The sequence below is a fragment of the Hyperoodon ampullatus genome (genome assembly GCF_949752795.1).
Source record: "Hyperoodon ampullatus genome assembly, chromosome: 12".
Lineage (NCBI taxonomy): Eukaryota > Metazoa > Chordata > Mammalia > Artiodactyla > Ziphiidae > Hyperoodon > Hyperoodon ampullatus.
The window spans coordinates 42,436,403-42,455,578 of record NC_136925.1 but is presented as its reverse complement, the minus strand read 5'-3'; the positions used below and the strand labels follow the sequence as shown (position 1 = coordinate 42,455,578).

The 19,176-nt window shown below is 41.4% G+C and overlaps 1 protein-coding gene across 1 annotated transcript; it reads right to left on the bottom strand.

Annotated features, from left to right (window-relative positions):
• Positions 1-224: 224 nt before the first annotated feature.
• On the bottom strand, positions 225-18,267 carry CCN6 (cellular communication network factor 6; the record flags this gene model as incomplete). Its single annotated transcript, XM_079716534.1, has 5 exons — positions 225-506; positions 1,770-1,963; positions 5,243-5,485; positions 9,607-9,904; positions 18,220-18,267. 5 exons carry the CDS (start codon positions 18,265-18,267, stop codon positions 225-227), a joined length of 1,065 nt encoding a protein of 354 aa, XP_079572660.1.
• Positions 18,268-19,176: the final 909 nt, after the last annotated feature.

Sequence of the window (19,176 nt, the reverse complement as noted above, 5' to 3'; positions counted from 1 at the left end):
TAATTATACATTTTAAGAGCCCAATTTTATGGTTTTCATATTTTACATATATTTTTAGGAGAAACTTTTTTAAAACTTCTAATGCCTTAAATACAGTTATCTGAGAATAGCTAGGCATTCTTACCGTTTTAAACCAATAAGGCAGATTTGCCACTCTTTTAAAACCATTTTAAAGTTTGATGTAATGACATGATTAACCTTACTTTTTCCCCATGTGCTTGGTTTTATAGGATCTTGAGCTCAGAAAATATATCTCCTGGATCTCTGCAGTTTCTCTGACATACACAAGATGTAATCCACAGCATCTTCCATTTAAATGACCCTTCATTTGGGCAATCAAATTGAATGGTAATCATTTTAGACTTGTTAGGGACACAGCATCTTTTATCCAAGCATATCCCACAGAAAGTGGGTTTATAACTCTGAGTGCTTGAGCATCCGGAAAAGACAAATTTTTCAGCTTTGACGGGTTGGAAAGTAGGTTGGCATGTTTTTCCTTTGGGGATCTGAAAAGATACATAACGTTAAGAAGTCACTCTTTAAACTTGATTACAATAGTTCAGAAAAGCGATACTTTATGGACTATTACATAAATACACAGATATTATTTTCAGGGCACTAATAGTTGCCTTTTAGTGACATCCAGCCCTTTCTTTTCTACCTTTAAAATCCCCTCTCACCAGAGGACCTTGGAAGTCCTCCCTGTGCTTCCTCCATCATATTATAGGACCCACTCCTCAATGTTTTTCTGCTGTCTACCCTTGACTTAGTTCCACAATAAATGAAAATTTGTTTTGTTTAATATCAAGGGCCAAGACTTAAATTCTCTAACATGGCTCAGACAGTTTTAAATAGATGGATAGATGAATGAACATCTTAATCCCTTTGAAATTGTCAACTTTCTAATATGATAGGGAATAACTTAGGGATGATTGGTTTTGTAGCATTTCTAAAAATTACTCTTGAGACAATCACAGAAGCAGGACCAGCTCTAGTTATACCAAGCAATCTTAGAGTATGTATTATTATATCGTAGTCCTTTGGCAAGTAGTAGCTAAGCAAAGCATTTTGGAAATAGTGTGGTTCCCTCTCCAAGTTGGTGATACATAACTTAAGATCAGAACTTCTCTGATGTTCCTAATGTTTGTTTTTATAATTATGATGTAGCAACCAAAATCTTTTATCAATTGCTCTGATTCCACTACATAAAATTAATATAGGAAAAAGAAGATAGAATCTGAAAAGGATCTACACTGAAAAAACAATATACATGGTGGGGTGCCCCAACAAATCAGGCTGATCAAGACCCACACTAGTGGGCCTCCCTGGTGGCGCAGTGGTTGAGAGTCCGCCTGCCGATGCAGGGGATACGGGTTCGTGCCCCGGTCTGGGAGGATCCCATATGCCGCGGAGCGGCTGGGCCCGTGAGCCATGGCTGCTGAGCCTGCGCATCCGGAGCCTGTGCTCCGCAACGGGAGAGGCCACAACAGTGAGAGGCCCGCGTACCACAAAAAAAAAAAAAAAAAAAAAAAAGACCCACACTAGTAAGCTGTTAACCTGTTGATTCTAGATACCCTAACGTTACCTCTCTGCTTGGTGAAATTTTTCCCACAAAGTGCAGTTAATTAATATCTGCTTTCCTCCAAGATAGTTTGACTTTAAGAGTTATAATGAAGTGGTTTTATTAATAAAGACTTCCAAAACACACACATACTTTTCAGGAGTCTCAATATTGAATTATGATGAAGTTAAATCTACTTAAACTTTACCTTTACTGTCTTTGATATATTACTGTCACAAGGCTGAATGTAGCACAGTCTTTTCTCATTTCTCATTTCACAGTTGTTGTTTTCATTGGTTACCCTATTAGATATGCCCATCCCACATGTCCTGGAGCAAGGGGTCCACTTTGTTGCTTGCACAAGACATTTTCTTTTCCAAATAAGTGGGAGATTCCTATAAGCTAAAATAAAGGAGGAGGAGTGCATGTGTATAAATATATATGTATTCATATAGGTAGATAATTTTTAATCATTATTTTTAAGCTAATAGTTAATAGATCTGAACTTTATATAAAGTAACTCAGAATAAAATAAGCTTATGGTCTAATTAATCATTCTTTCTTTTTCCCACTCCCCAAATTACCTTTCAATCAAGTATTACAGCGTAGTATCTTAGGAGGAATAAAAATACTTTATCTTTGAAAAACTGAATAAAGTACCCATTTGCTTCTGCTTAGCCCATCCTCTGAGTACTAAACAAACTTATGCTTTGATGGATATCTGCCTTTTCCTGGTTCTTGCCTCATGCTTGATGTTATTTTCAACAGATATTGAAACAGACATTAGTAGGATTAGGGAATTCAAGATATTAATCAGAACAAGGCAGTCTTACTGTTAAATTTCGCGATGTTATAATCTAAAATACAAAAGTTACATTTGAGAATTCAGCTATCAATGAGACCAGTTATTTTCTTCTCCACTTTTTAAAATCTAGTCTTTTAGAAAATTCTCTACATTACACTGAACTAATCTAAATACTTATACTAAGTCATGAAAAATGTGCAATCTATTTTATTCATTCAGCTTAACTGTTACATTCTCTATGGTATCAGGCCTATGGTATTCCCTCTGTTGTCTAGACATTTCATATCACTTGGGAATGCATGGATGGATCTATGGGTGAGTGGGTTGGATAGACAGAGCCCCCTCCACTGCCTGCAGCTTAGGAGAAACAAGGGAGGGGAAGGGGTGAATAATGAAAATATAAAGAGTGCATAATAATTCTTCCATCTTCTTGTAAAACCATGGGGAGCTTCCCTCTTGTTCTGCTCATGAATGAATCAGGCACTTGGTGCGTTTTAAGCAAACTACTAATTCATTGTCTCAAAGCATTTCCTTCAGGTTAATATGCATCCTAAAGTGGGTGCTTTGGGAGTAAGGTGGAGATTTGAGTCTGCAATTAACACAGCAAAATTCAAGCTACATTACTTTAAAATATCAATTTAAAAAGGAACCCCCCCCCAAAAATGCCTTCTTGATAGGGAAGAGTCACTTTGAAGTATGTGCTATCTTTGAATAAAATGATACTTTGATACTGTTGTCAGTGTTATTACAGTAGGACCTTGCCATTGCACATAGAACTGAGGGAGAGGAAGCAGAAAAATGGAGATACCTGGAAGGTAGACAACAGTTTAAAGACCTTAGCACAGGAAGCAGGTTAAAAGCTTGGCATGCATCTGCAATAAATAAAGGTAGGTTAGATTATCATATTACCAAGAACCCCCCTTAGAGTTAAGCCAAGAGCTGCAGTTCAGGAATTTGCTTAACATTCATTAAAGGGCAAGAAAACTAGAAGAAATCTTCAAAGTACAAGTTCAGTGTTTGGTGAGCAGTGAGAAAAGCATAGAGGCATTATGTCATTGCATGCTTCCTGCTGACCAGGCAAAAGCTAGATTCCAACCGTAGACTGTCTGGAATTAATTAGGTATATAAGTTACTATCACAAATATATCTTAAAGTATGTGTGTGTCATTGTGCTCAACTTTGAAAGCAAACTCCTGTTTGGGCCCATTAAGTACAGTTTCAAAGTTAAGCAGAGGAGAGACGTTAAACTGAACATATACTTCCTTTGAAACATATCTAGGCCTATATTTTAATTACCAGAGAGCACTTGGGAGATTTTCTCATTTTTTGTAGCAAAGTACTGACCACTAAGAATGACCATCTGACGCCTCCTCCAACCAGGTTCCAAGTGAATCCACTGAAACTGCTCTGACTTCACAAATGAGACCAGCTTGACTGTGACCCAAAGGCCTGGGCTTGGGGACAACTGCTGTTCTACGGTGGTCTCACCAGGGAGGTTCACGCATGGGTTGTAAGAACTTAACACTGAGTCACTAAGATCCAATGCAGAAAATCAACTGTTCTGGAAATTTGTTAAAAAAAACAATTTGGCTTATATTTTCAAAAGTTTTAGAGCATTAGCAGTATCACGTGGTTAGCTGAAAACCACGGATGGTGAGTGCCGATTTGCCGTAACCTGTTAAAGTTTTTTGAATTGGCATAATTGGAATCCCAGAGGATGTTCCTTTAAGAATTCATTTTTAAAGATCTAAGACTCATTTCTCTGATTATAGTTGCCTTTATTAACTATCCACGTAAGTGAATTTAGGAGTCTTTAGCATACATAAGTATTCCACATTTCCATGGCACCTTTCATTTACTAAGCTCCAAATTTCAAGAAAAAGGCATTCTTAATTTCTGGATGAAAGCACAGATGTGAATAATAACCAGGCATCAATATTGCCCTTTTTAAGTCCTTCCTCACCTGTGCTTCATCTGCTGGCATTTTTGAAACTCCTGTCCCCAAAAATCCCTGGCACCTAAATAAGATGCTAGCTTAGAGCAGACCAAACTACAAGGTTTGTGATTATAAACCAGTTGGCATTAGCCAACTGTAGATGGCCAGGTGCTCCAGATGAGTAATAAAGATTCTCCTTACAAGTTTCTGACTACACACATACCTGGGTAACCTACTTAAAAATGCCTGTGTGCACATTTATTTAGAGAAGTTGGTAATTGTTAAGTTTCATTTTCAGTGAATGAAAGGGTAATTTTATATTAGTTTTATCTGTTTTTAGAAATGTTTACAAATCAATGTACCCTCAAATATTTTTGATCATAGCCTTCCATTTCTGCTTTTACCATATGGAAAAGTTGCCTTTGGAAATTTTTGGAACTGGATGGTTCATACTTCTTGCCTATAATAGAACAATAGAGATAAAAGTTTTTCCAGGCCAAGGTACATGTGGATAATATTTGGTCAGTTTTCCTGAGAAGAGGTAAAATGGAAATAAGTAGAGGTAGTAAGTTTAGAAGAGTTTTCCTGACCTAGTAGAGCTTTCAAAAACTGGAATACTGGGGGAGTCCCCTAGTGATCTAGTGGTTAGAATTCAGCGCTCTCTCTGCCGTCGCGTGGGTTCAATCCCTGGTCAGGGAACTGAAATCCCATGAGCTGCGTGGCCAAGAAAAAAGGAAAAAATCTAAAACATAAAGTTCCCTTTACAGATACTCAGAGCATACCTGCCTGAGGTAGAGACTGAGTATGATGGCACACTCAAACTAAATCTCACACTGATCACCAATCAGTAAGTACCTACTTAGTTCCTATGGTACATAAAAGGAACATGAAAGAAAACCAGGCAAAGTCATACATGAGAGAGAGTTCTACTTATGAGTACCTGGCATTGTTTTGTAGCTTGTTGACAGCTGCTGTTGTGATGACCCCAGGCCACATTTTGACTGATCAGCCTTCTTTCCACCTTTAGCCCTAGAGCAGTGCCTGTCAGCCGGCTTTGGTATGAACAGAGGTGTGCATCCAATGGCCCCACTCACACAGAGGCAGCTAAACAGGGGATTGGGCTGAAACACTTGGCCATTATGATAATGTACCCTGTTGAACTCACATCCCACAGCTACAAGGTCTGAAAAGAGAAAAGAGCAAAATCACCAAAGAAGCCATAACTGATAGTCTAGACTTCCAGTTATAAACCATAGAGGAAATTGCTATCTCCTTTATGAAATATAGTTCTCAATTTTTTAGGCCACATCTGAAACCTCCTTCACAGAACATCTGTAAAAAGTGAAAATGAGACATTTTCATTATATCGTAGATTATCAGTCCTGAGTAGTCACCTTCAAAATTAAAACCCTGTTCCCTGTTGAGTAAAGTTAATAAAAAATCACTACGAGTATAGCACTGGGATAATGACTGTAAACCTCAGAGCTGGGTTGGTGGCTGCTGAGACAGATATCCCCAGATGCCCAACAACAGGCTGGGATATATTCCTAGGGAGTTAGGATAAGTGAATGGGTGAAGAAATCATAATTTGTTTACAATACTGCATAGTAACTGATGACCTTTCACAGAACTGGAAGGTCAAAACCTTTTCAGAATACTAAGATGTGACCGACTTCACTGTGTTGACATTTGTAGTGATGGTGCAAAAGCAGCAGTGGCTAAAACTGCTGCTGACACTTTAGCGTGAATCAAACTGTACAGGTTAGTCACTATTTTTCCTTGCCATACACTTATACATAAATGTACTGTTTTTTGTGTTGTTTTTTTTTTTTTGCGGTACACGGGCCTCTCACTGTTGTGGCCTCTCCCGTTGCGGAGCACAGGCTCCGGACGTGCAGGCTCAGCGGCCATGGCTCACGGGCCCAGCCGCTCCGCGGCACATGGGATCCTCCCGGACCAGGGCACGAACCCGTGTCCCCTGTATTGGCAGGCGGACTCTCAACCACTTGCGCCACCAGGGAAGCCCAAATGTACTGTTTTTTAAAGTTCTTAGTTCTACCTAAGGATGTCCTTAATGACACAGTAAAAATTACTAATTTTATTAAATCTGAGTGATCAAATATACATGTCTTTTTAATATTCTGTGTGACAAAACAGGAAGTTACATAGAGCCTTTTTCTAGATATTGTACCAAAGTACAATAGTTATCTCGAGGAAAAGCACCTATGTTATTGTTTGGGTTGTGGGCCGAACTAACCAATTTTTTAGTGGTAATTTCCCCTGAAGAAATGATTGACAGATACCTCATGGTTATTCAGACTTGGGTATTTGGCAGACATTTTCTTGAAAATCAACGAAACAAGCCTGTCACTTCAAGGAAAACAACTGACAGTACTCGCTGCCAGTGACAGAATTTAAGCTTTTGAGCAAAAATTAGAATTTTGGAAAACTTGTGTCCACCACTGAGATCTTTATAGCTACCCAATATGTACACTTTTCTGATAATTTTGGTACTAACTAATGTGATTTTTTAAAAATATCTATATAACCCATTGTTCCAAACTGGTATTTTCCAAATAACCAATGCATGGTATTACAAAATTATACATGAGGAAAAGCCCCATTCCAAGTGGGTCTTTGAATAGAGGAATGTATTTTAATGTCACAGAGTTTGAAAAGTTCATTGATTTGGTTTCTGATTCCACACGATTAGCAGTGATGCAGCTAATTTTTAAGAAACTCCACTTCTCAAGTTTTAATATAATATGAAAAAAAGAATATTTACAATTATCTGAAAAGTCTGTTAAAATATTCCTTCCTTTTCCAACAACGTATCTGTGTGAGGCTGGAATCCCTTCATATATTCCAAACTAAAACAACATATAGCAATATGTTGAATGCAGAAGCAGATGTAAGAATCTATCTTCTGTTAAGCTAGACATTAGAGAGATTTGCAAAAATGTAAAACAATTCCACTTCCACTCTTCTCTAAATTTCTTTGTTTTTAAAGCAATTTTTTTCACAAATATTAATTTGTAATGGGTTTGTTATTTTAAATGTATTAGTAAATATTTTTAAATTTCTAATCCATTAAATACCAAGAGGTAACTCACATAAACAAAACCTCTTTGGGTCCTCATTAATTTCTAAGACTAAAGGGATCCTCAGACCAAAAAAAAGTTTAAAAACCATTGTTCTATACGATGAATCAGCACATTCTCTGTAACGTTATATCTTAAGCTTTTATAGACCATTCGGTCTCTGTTGCAACTACTAGACCCTGCTATTGTAAAGCAGCCACAGACTATATGAAACTGAACTGGTGTGGCTGTTCTCTGATAAAACATTATTTACAGAAACAGACTGTGGGGCGGATTTGGTCCCTGAGCCATAGTTTGTGACCCCAGTTATAGATCATCCCCACCCCCATCCTCATGGCTGTGCTCTGTTACAATACTCATCACATTGTACATAAAATTACTTGTGGAAAGATCTGTCTGACACAATAAACTTTGACTCCATGAGGGCAGGAACTGTATCTCTTTTTTCCCTGTTGTGTCCCCACCTGCTGGTCACAGTGTCTAGCTCAGTAGTGGATGCTCACTAAGGGTTTGTTAGGTTAATGAAATACCTTGCCTGGCACTGTTTGGGAGAAAGGGGTATCCTGAATGCCAGAGTCTGATAGATCATGTTTTTCCTTTTGAATCTCCGTAAGTAATAGCTTACATTTTTGAGAATTTACTACATACCAGATATTGTGTTAGGTGTTTTGGGTTTTGTGTCTTCATTTCATTTGATCCTCCTAACAACTCTATAAAATAGGAAGGGCTTCCCTGGTGGCGCAGTGGTTGAGAGTCCGCCTGCCGATGCAGGGGACACGGGTTCGTGCCCCGGACCGGGAAGATCCCACATGCCGCAGAGCGGCTGGGCCCGTGAGCCATGGCTGCTGAGCCTGCGCGTCCGGAGCCTGTGCTCTGCAATGGGAGAGGCCACAACAGTGAGAGGCCCACGTACCGCAAAAAAAAAAAAAAAAAAAAAAAAACCAAAAAAAAAATAAAATAGGAAATACATATGATATAACTGAGGCACAGAGAGGTTAAGCAACTTGATCAAGGTCACTCAGCAGACAGAACTCAGAATTTGAACCCAGAGCCTACATTCTTAACCAATATACAATAGTCAAGTGCTGACAGGGGCATCAGGCTATCAACTTGAACTGTTCCACACATTCAGTCCAACTCCAGAGATGTGCTCTCATTCCATACTTATAACCAAACTTCTGCTAGTAGTTTTCCTTCCCACTTAGACTTTTCTACAGAGTAACTTAACCACCCAGCTGACATGAGTATTTCTCTTCCCTTAGAAATTTGTTTTTAATCCTCAATAAATTGGTATCCTGAATTATTGTCAAGGCATAGGCTTAGATGGTCTCAAGCAGTCTCCAGAGCTAAGGCCCATAAAGCTGAGGATCCTGTTGTGATGTGGGGTGCCCCTACCTTCTTTTTTACAAATGTGCCTCAGTAAAAAGTACAGTAACTTGGGCTTCCCTGGTGGTGCAATGGTTAAGAATCCATCTGCCAATGCAGGTGACATGGGTTCAAGCCCTGGTCCGGGAAGATCCCACATGTTGTGGAGCAACTAAGCCCGTGCGCCACAGCTACTGAGCCTGCCCTCTAGAGCCTGCGAGCTCTAAGCCATGCTCCGCAACAAGAGAAGCCACCGCAGTGAGAAGCCCGTGCACCGCAACGAAAAGTAGCCCCCGCTCTCTGCAACTAGAGAAAGCCCGTGTGCAGCAATGAAGACCCAATGCAGCCAAAAAAAAAAAAAAAAAAAAAATTTAAAAAGTACAGTAACTTGATGGTTAGTTGGGAAGGCTGAGATATAAAGCTGTATGTCTGAATACTAGATATACATCCTTACATTTTAAAAAAGATTATTTTTTAGTCACAGAAAACGTTGAATTCAGATTGCTTCTGACAATGTTAACGAAAGCTGTCATTTGTGACACTTTAATGAGTCAGACTGTTTACATCATTTCTCCTATTTTTATCATTAAAAGCAATTACCTGAGAAGAACTGCAAGATCATTTCAATGCAATAAAAGTAACAGGTTTCTGAATGTGTGTGTAACATCTGCTCCTTTCACATGGTGTCCAATATGAGAAGGCTAGTCTCACTGGTGCATGGAAACTAAACCCACCTCATATTTAGTCACATTAAGCTGATTATTCCAAAGTAACAATTGCAGACAAAAATCCTGTCTAGACTCCACATTCACCAGCCAGTGCAGAAGGAAACACTTACATGCACACACTCCAGTCTCGTACCTAGGCCCGTCTGCTGAGTAGTCACAGTACAGCCCTTTGTGGGGGTCGCAGAGGTCAGCTTCGTTGCAGGTGTCCCCTGGTTGCCTGGCACAGATTTTACAGCATCCACAGCCATCCCTCACCAGGCTCACTCCAGGAGGGCAGCTGGGCTTCTGGTGAGCGCACTGACAGGGCCAGTGACAAAACTGTTGACGATGGTGCACTTCTGCTACCTCACCAGGCCTTCCTTCGGGCGCCGTGTCTAACAGCCCAGTGCCCTGGGCCCTGCAGTAGAACTTCATTTGACAACAATGGTGATGTTAGAAATGGTTCCTCAAACTAGTTTCAGAGGTTTCCTGGAAATAGATTTCCCCCAGAGTATGAGAATATAGTGTGGTGAATTGTAATAATAATAGTATCTATCAGTATTTGACATGGTCACTCGCTCCTTAAACTTTTCTGCACTCAGCTTCCAACGTATGACTCTAATTCCCGCGTTCTCACTGATGGCTCCTTCTCAGTCTCCTCTGCTAGTTTCTTCTCATCGTCTTCATCTCTAAACACTGAAACCCCCTGTGGGTAAAGACCTCTGAAGTAACTTCCCTCACTGTATCTCATATCTCCACCCAGGCCTCTCTTCTGAACTCAAACTGCCTACTTAACAGATCTCCACTCAGATATTTGACAGGCATAGCAAATGTCACATGACCAAAAACAAACTCCCAATTCTCCCCTCCAATCTACTCTTCCTTACAAGGGAAGGAGAGAGGCAGGTGTGTCAGAGGAGATGTGATGCCAGAAGCAGAGGTAACACGATGCTGCTGCTGAAGGGGGGCGTCACAAGCCAGGCAGCTGGAAAAGGCAAAGGACAGATTCTCCCCTAGACTCCCCGGAAGGAACACAGCCCTGCCTTGATTTTAGCTCTGTTTCCAGACTACAGATGCCAGAACTGTAAGATAATAAATCTGTGCTGTTTGAAGACTGTAGCAATTTATTCAGTAGCAATAGGAAACAATACACCCCATTTCACAAGGGAGGACTACGGGGCTCTGATTGCTTCACCTACTCCAGGTCACATATCAAGTAAGTGGAAGAAGAGGGACTTACAGCAGGCAGGCAGCTTCCAGAGCCTGAGCTCTCAATCCTTACCTTCCTCCGTTCCCGAGGCCAGGTCTTGCCACCAACCAGCTTTGATATTGAACAGATCACTGAATCACTACGTCCGTTTTTCCTCTCTAGGCCAGACTCTCTCCCTGAGCTCACAACTAACTCATTCATCTCTACGGGGTATATCCCACTTTGATGTCCCACAAGCACCTCACTTTCTCCCTCCCCACTAGAAACTGCTCTCGGCTAGTCCCCATTTTTTTTTTTTTTTTTTTTTTTTTTTTTGCGGTATGCGGGCCTCTCACTGTTGTGGCCTCTCCCATTGCGGAGCACAGGCTCCGGACGCGCAGGCTCAACGGCCATGGCTCACGGGCCCAGCCGCTCCGCGGCATGTGGGATCTTCCCGGACCGGAGCACGAACCCGTGTCCCCTGCATCGGCAGGCGGACTCTCAACCACTGCGCCACCAGGGAAGCCCTGCTAGTCCCCATTTTAGTGAATGGTGGCATCATCCCCTGAGTTCCCCAAGCCAGGAAGCTGAGATCAACCTCACCTGTTCCATCTCCTTCATCCCTCACACCCAAAGGTCAGCGACCTGCAGGGAAGTCCAAGCTCCTGAGCACAACGTTCAGGGCCCTCCTCGCCTCTTGCGTTCCTTAGATTCTAGCAAGTGAAAGTGCCTGCGGTTCCCTGCATATCTGAGGCTGTTCCTTCTACCTGTGACATTCTTCACCTGCCCCCACTCCTTCCCCGAGTTACCACCTTCTCCAGAAGACTTTCTATAACCTCTCCATGCTCCCTTTTACCTGTCAGTGTACTGAAGTTAGTGTATAAGTGCCTGTCTTCTCCACTCACCCTAAAGCTACCCAACCACAGGGACTTGAGGTTCACTTGCTGGTGTACAACTGGCACTTAGCACAGTGCCTGGCAAGTAATTTCTGTAATTAACTCTCAATTTTTATCTGATGGAACTGAAGGCAGTTAGACTGATTCAGACATCCTAAACCTCTTTCCAACTCAAAAACCCTACATTTAACGGACACCAAGTGGGGAAAGCGGTGGGGGGGGGATGAATTGGGGGATTGGGATTGACATATATACACTAATATGTATGAAATCGATAGCTAATAAAAAAGAAGTTTGGACAATGAAAAAGAAAGTCAGAATCAGAAAAAAAAAACAAAAACAACCCTACATTTAAAAGTATCTGTTTGAAATTCCACCATTAAATCTTCAGCCTTTTTTCTTACCACTGATGAGACATGTATTCCCCAGAGTAACACTTTTAGCTACTATTTGAGTTGAATATACCATGTGAGAATAGACTTTGAGGATACAGTGCTGGGCTTCCGGAGGACGAGGAGGAACAATGGAAATCCCGAATGTAGAGGGGCCGAAGATCAAGGCTACAGATAGCGAGCGCCTGCTTCGCATTCTTGCCCAGGTTCAGACGTGGTTACCAGGGACCCCTTGCCGGGTTCGGTGGCCTCTCAGCTGGGCTCATGTTCATGAACTTTCCATCCTCCCCTCTCCAAGGTGTTGGACTCTCAATTTTTGGCTTTCATGACACCAGCCCCACCCCCCTGCCCAGTTCGACCCCTATCTCTGGACATACTTTCTCAATCTCCTTTGCAGGCTCCTGTTACCCTGCATTTGACTTAGATCTAAGCTCACTGGTGTTTCGTGACCTTAATGCATTGCTGTTCTCACCCTGCACACTGTCTCTTGACCATCTCATCAACCCCCTTGCCTTCATTTTCGACCCTATGCAGCTTCAAATCTAAATTTCCATCCAGGACTGCTCCGCTGAGAGCAGACCCATATAGCTGGCTGCCTACTGGACGTCTCCACTAGAACGTCCTACAGGAAAAACTCACGTCCCAAACTCAACATTGCCCCACCCACCCGAGACAGCTTTTCCATACCCTGGAGATAGGAAGCTAGGAGTCATCCAGGTCACCTTCCTCTCCTTCACCTCCCATGGTCATTTAACAACTAATCCTGCTTATCATCCTTATAGCCCTAAAACTAGTCACTCTTCCCTCATTTGCACTGCTACCAAGTACTACTGCAGTAAGTTCCTAACCGGTCTCCCTCTCTCAAGAATGACTTCAACAAATCTACCACATCACAGCTTTAAAGAGCTCTTAAAAAACATATCTGTCGGTTCCCAGCATCTCCACACAAAAAAACAAAACCAAACAAAAAACACTGTATCTAGTTCTGTAAAAAAATGCCATTGGTAATTTGATAGGGATTGCACTGAGTCTGGAGATTGCTCTGGGTAGTATAGTCATTTTCACAATGTTGATTCTTCCAATCCAAGAACATGGTATATCTCTCCATCTGTTTGTATCATCTTTAATTTTTTCATCAGTGTCTCATAGTTTTCTGCATATAGGTCTTTTGTCTCCTTAGGTAGGTTTATTCCCAGGTATTTTATTCTTTTTGTTGCAATGGTAAATGGGAGTGTTTCCTTAGTTTTTCTTTCAGATTTTTCATCATTAGTGTATAGGAATACAAGAGATTTCTGTGCATTAATTTTGTATCCTACAACTTTACCAGATTCATTGATTAGCTCTAGTAGTTTTCTGGTGGCATCTTTAGGATTCTCTATGTATAGTATCATGTCATCTGCAAACAGTGACAGTTTTATGTCTTCTTTTCCAATTTGTATTCTTTTTATTTCTTTTTCTTCTCTGATTGCCGTGGCTAGGACTTCCAAAACTATGTTGAATAATAGTGGTGAGAGTGGACATCCTTGTCTTGTTCCTGATCTTAGAGGAAAGGCTTTCAGTTTTTCACCATTGAGAATGATGTTTGCTGTGGGTTTGTTGTAAATGGCCTTTATTATGTTGAGGTAGGTTCCCTCTATGCCCACTTTCTGGAGAGTTTTTATCATAAATCGGTGTTGAATTTTGTCAAAAGCTTTTTCTGCATCTATTCAGGTGATCATATGGTTTCTATTCTTCAGTTTGTTACTATGGTGTATCACATTGATTGATTTGTGTATATTGAAGAATCCTTGCATCCCTGGTATAAATCCCACTTGATCATGGTGTATGATCCTTTTAATGTGTTGTTGGATTCTGTTTGTTAGTATTTTGTTGAGGATTTTTGCATCTATATTCATCAGTGATATTGGTCTGTAATTTTCTTTTTTTCTAGTATCTTTGTCTGGTTTTGGTATCAGGGTGATGGTGGCCTCATAGAATGAGTTCGGGAGTGTTCCTTCCTCTGCAATTTTTTGGAAGAGTTTGAGAAGGATGGGTGTTACCTCTTCTTTAAATGTTTGATAGAATTCACAAATAAAATTTGTATGGACACACAAAAGACCCCAAATAGCCAAAGCAATCTTGAGGGAAAAAAACAGAGCTGGAAGAATCAGACTCCCTGACTTCAGACTATACTACAAAGCTTCAGTAATCAAGACAATATGATACTGGCACAAAAACAGAAAGATAGATCAATGGAACAGGATAGAAAGCCCAGAGATAAACCCACACACATATGGTCACCTTATCTTTGATAAAGGAGGCAGGAATGTACAGTGGAGAAAGGACAGTCTCTTCAATAAGTGGTGCTGGGAAAACTAGACAGGTACATGTAAAAGTATGAGACTAGACCACTCCCTAACACCATACACAAAAATAAGCTCAAAATTGATCAAAGACCTAAATGTAAGGCCAGACACTATCAAACTCTTAGAGGAAAACAGGCAGAACATTCTATGACATAAATCACAGCAAGATCCTTTTTGACCCACCTCCTAGAGTAATGGAAATAAAAACAAAAATAAACAAATGGGACCTAACAAAACTTCAAACCTTTTGCACAGGAAAGGAAACCATAAACAAGACCAAAAGACAACCCTTAGAATGGGAGAAAATATTTGCAAATGAAGCAACTGACAAAGGATTAATCTCCAAAATTTACAAGCAGCTCATGCAGCTCAATATTAAAAAAACAAACAACCCAATAAAAAAATGCACAGACCTAAATAGACATTTCTCCAAAGAAGACATACAGACGGCCAAGAAGCACATGAAAAGCTGCTGAACATCACTAATTATTAGAGAAATGCAAATCAAAACTACAATGAGATATCATCTCACACCAGTTAGAATGGGCATCATCAGAAAATCTACAAACAACAAATGCTGGAGTGGGTGTGGAGAAAAGGGAACCCTCTTGCACTGTTGGTGGGAATGTAAATTGATACAGCCACTATGGAGAACAGTATGGAGGTTCCTTAAAAAACTAAAAATAGAATTACCATATGACCCAGCAATCCCACTACTGGGCATATACCCAGAGAAAACCATAATTCAAAAAGACACATGCACCCCAGTGTTCACTGCAACACTATTCACAATAGCCAGGTCATGGAAGCAACCTAAATGTCCATCAGCAGCTGAATGGATAAAGAAGGTGTGGTACATATATACAATGGAATATTACTCAGCCATAAAAAGGAATGAAATTGGGTCATTTGTAGAGATGTGGATGGATCTAGAGACTGTCATACAGAGTGAAGTAAGTCGGAAAGAGAAAAACAAATATCGTGTATTAACGCATATATGTGGAACCTAGAAAAATGGTACAGATGAACCTGTTTGCAGGGCAGAAATAGAGACACAGATGTAGAGAACAAACATATGGACACCAAGAGGGGCAAGTGGCGGGGGTTGGAGGTGGTGGTGTGATGGATTGGGAGATTGGGATTGACATGTATACACTAATATGTATAAAATGGATAACTAATAAGAACCTGCTGTATAAAAAAATAAATTAAATTAAAAATTTTTTAATTAAAAAAAAACACTGTATCTGATTTTACACCTCATCTCCTTGAAGCCCATCCAGTGGCTCCCCACTGTCAACAGTATATGGTCCAAACTTCTGAGCATGGTATCTTAACCTTCTGTGTGCTGGTCCCCGCCTTCCTCTCTAGCGGTAGCACTCAAGGCACTCTCCTCCTATGCCATGCACCTGACAAGAGGCACCAGGTCAGTTTCTCCTCCTCTGAGGTCAGGCTTTTCCTCACGTTGCTCCCTCTAATGAAGTGCCCGCTCCCCAAACTTCCCACCTGGGGACACCTGTTTATCTTTCCAGTCTGGAAGCATTTCTATATGATCTCCAAGGTCACAAGGTAACAGTTGAAAACTAAGGATAAAGAGAAAATCCTGGAATCAGCCTGAGAAAGGGGGAGTATTACACACAGGAGAATAACAATAAGTATGAGATCTGACTTCTCATCAAAAGAAGGAAACAAAGATGTTCTTCAATAGGTGAGTGGATAAACTGTGATGCATCCAGACAATGGAACATTATTCAGTGCTAAAAGGAAATGAGCTATCAAGCCTTGAAAAGACAGGCATATCACTAAGTGAAAGAAGCCAATCTGAAAAGTCTACATACTGTGTGATTCCAACTATATGACATTCTGGAAAGGGCAAAACTATGGAGATAGTAAAAAGATCAGTGGTTGCCAGGGGTTGGGGGAAGGGATAAATAGGCGGAGCACAGAGGATTTTTAGGGCATCGAAAATACTCTGTACAGTATTGTCATAGTGGGTACATGTCATTATACATATGTCCAAACTCAGAATATACAACACCAAGAGTGAACCGTAATGTAAGTGATGGACTCTGGATGGTTATGATGTGCCAATGTGGTTCATCAGTTGTAACAAGTGTACCACTTTTGTGGGGGACACTGATAATCCAGGTGGAGGGGAGACAGTGCACAGGAAATCTCTGTACCTTCCTCTCAAACTTGCTATGACCCTAAAACTACGCCAAAAAAACTATGTCTTTTAAAAAGGAGGAGGAGAAGGAGAACAAGGCCTCCAGACACAATGTTGAAAGAAAACAAACTGTCAACCTGAGGTTCTTTCTCCGGTGGAATTATCTTTTAAAAATGAAGGTAAAATTTAAAACATTTCCAGATACACAAAAGCTGAGAGAAATTGTTGCTAGCATACCTGTCTCACAAGACATACTAAAGGAAGCTCTTCAGTCTGAAGGGAAAATTACAATAGATAGTACTTTAGAAATACAGGAAGAAATCAAGGGTCCCAGAAATGGCAAATTTGTGGGTAAATGTAAAAAACTGTATATAATTTTTCTTCAGACATTTTGATTGTTTTCAAAATCAAAAGCTCAAGACAACAAAAGAATCATCAGAATAATACAACAGAAACAATGAGGGGTCTTGACCACAGAGCTGAGCTTTAGTATAAAGCTCTGGGATTTAGATAACTTTCATTTATTTGATCTTTGAGCCTTAATCCTCCTCTGTAAAACAGGGCTAATAATATCCACTTTGCAAGGTTATTTTGAGGATTAAGATAATGACTAAAGTGCATAGCACAGTGCATGGCACATAGTAGATTTTCTATAAATAGTAGGTATTATCAGACCCTTAACTTTGCCATTAGGCATAATATTTTCTTGTTGCTCTCTGTATAACCCCTTTTTGTGTTTGTTTTTGTTTTTTACTTTGGGCACATCTCTATTGGAATATTTGCTGTTTAGGGAGGTGTGTCAACAAAAATGACAGGGTTTTTCTCAAGAGCAGTGGAATAGGCAATAGGCAGCCCCATCTCACCCCTACTGGGGAAAAGCACCTCTCCACATAATGGTACCACTGACATTCTTGTTATGACCCTTTTAAAATCTTCAATCTCTCCACATATAACAATTTTCAACCCCCTGTTTTCTAAAATACATCTACTACTTACTGCCTCAATCAAATTAACTCACAGACACATCCCTGTTTTCTAAATAACCACGTTTCAAAAGCTCTGTCTTCTGGGCCAGCAAAAACCTCCACCATGTAAATAAATCCATAAATAAGTCACCCTGTTTTAATGGTCTTAATAAAAAATACTAAAGCAAAGAATTGCTCATATTAAATTAAACTTCCCTTTGGTCTGCTGTGTGAAATACTTAAAAATCCCGTGGACTGATTCCTTTTCATGAAAAGTGAAAAACTCATGGGTTAAGAAAAAAGAAATAGAATGTTTTAAAAATATAAATGTTTGCTCCGAAAAGCTCCTTTCCTACAAGGACAGGCTTAGCTGAAGAAAGCCATCAGGATCACTTTTTCCAGCGGCTCTGTGAATTCTGCCCGGGCTGGCGCCCGCAGAGGACCACAGCCACCCCGCCCGCAGGGCTGCCGCTCCCCAAGTGCGTGTGCCAGCAGACTCCAGTAAAAAATACACCGTATGAAAATCTGGGAGCTGTTCAAACATATCGGAAGCAGGATTAAGTGCCCTTCCCCGAAAGGGAGAAATGTTTTTCCCTCTTTCCCGAAGCTAATGAACCCAAACAGGACTCGATTTGGAGAGGAAAATGGCTCCCTATTCGTCTGCAAGTATTTCCACAAGGAATGCATCCCTCCTCTTCCCCCATCTTCTCTTCCTTTTTATCTCTGACCTGAGGAAAGAGGAGTCGCCGCATCCCCTGGGGGAAGAAGTGGTGGGAGAGCCAGGACGTACCTGTGACAGAGCAGCCAGGAGCAGCGCGCAGAGGAGCGGCCCTCGCATGGCCCCGGCCCGGCCGCGCGCAGCCAGAGATGCGAGGCCGGCGCACAAAGCTCCCCTGTCTCTCCAGGAGAAAGGACCCACGCCTCCACCTCTCCCGGCTCCTGACTTCGTGCTCCTGCTCTCAGCCTCTGCTTTCGCTTTCCCGGATCCCTTTTACTGCCCTGTTTACTTTCAGGCGACTCTCCTCATATTTACCTTCGCGGTGGCCTGGAGCGCACTCCTCCCGGGACTGAGCAGAGCAGATCGGGGTGACTTCTGTTTGAGGAGCTGTCCCACCTGCTCTAGAGATCAGAGCCCGCCTTGGGCAAAATGGTGAAGTTAGACGCAGTTACCCGCCTTGCCCTCAGCCTCTCGTCTGGGTTTGCCTCTCCAAGCCCTCTCTGTGCTGCTTGCTTTCCCGGGTCCTCAAGCACAGGGTACCAGCCTGGCCTCTGCCCACAGCACCCCATCACAGCCTGCTGCGTCTGGGCTTCTCCCTCCACATGGTAACAGGTCCCAACAGGCCTCCCCTCACTCCCCAGCTTCTACTCACAGTGCCCTGTATTTATCTCTGTTACACCACGTTCCTCATAGCAGGTGGATTAGGTTTGGGAAAAAAATGTAGATTGAACCCAGGTGGACGCCTGCAGTACAGGGCCTGAGAGAAGCCCCTTTCTGTGGCTGCAGCCCCATGATAGATGAGGGTAAGGTTAACCCCAATCTTTGGGGGCTAAGATTAGACAATTACACTAGTGGCAATCATTCATTTAACAAATTAAGATTTTTTTTAAAATTTATTACAGATTTTTATCCCCCTCTCCTTCTAATGCTCACCTCCCTGGCATGTGCGGTCACCAGCCCATGTCCTCCTGTGTCCCGTTGTGTGTGACCTTTGCTTACCCAGCTTCTCAACCTTGGTCTTTGTCCGTG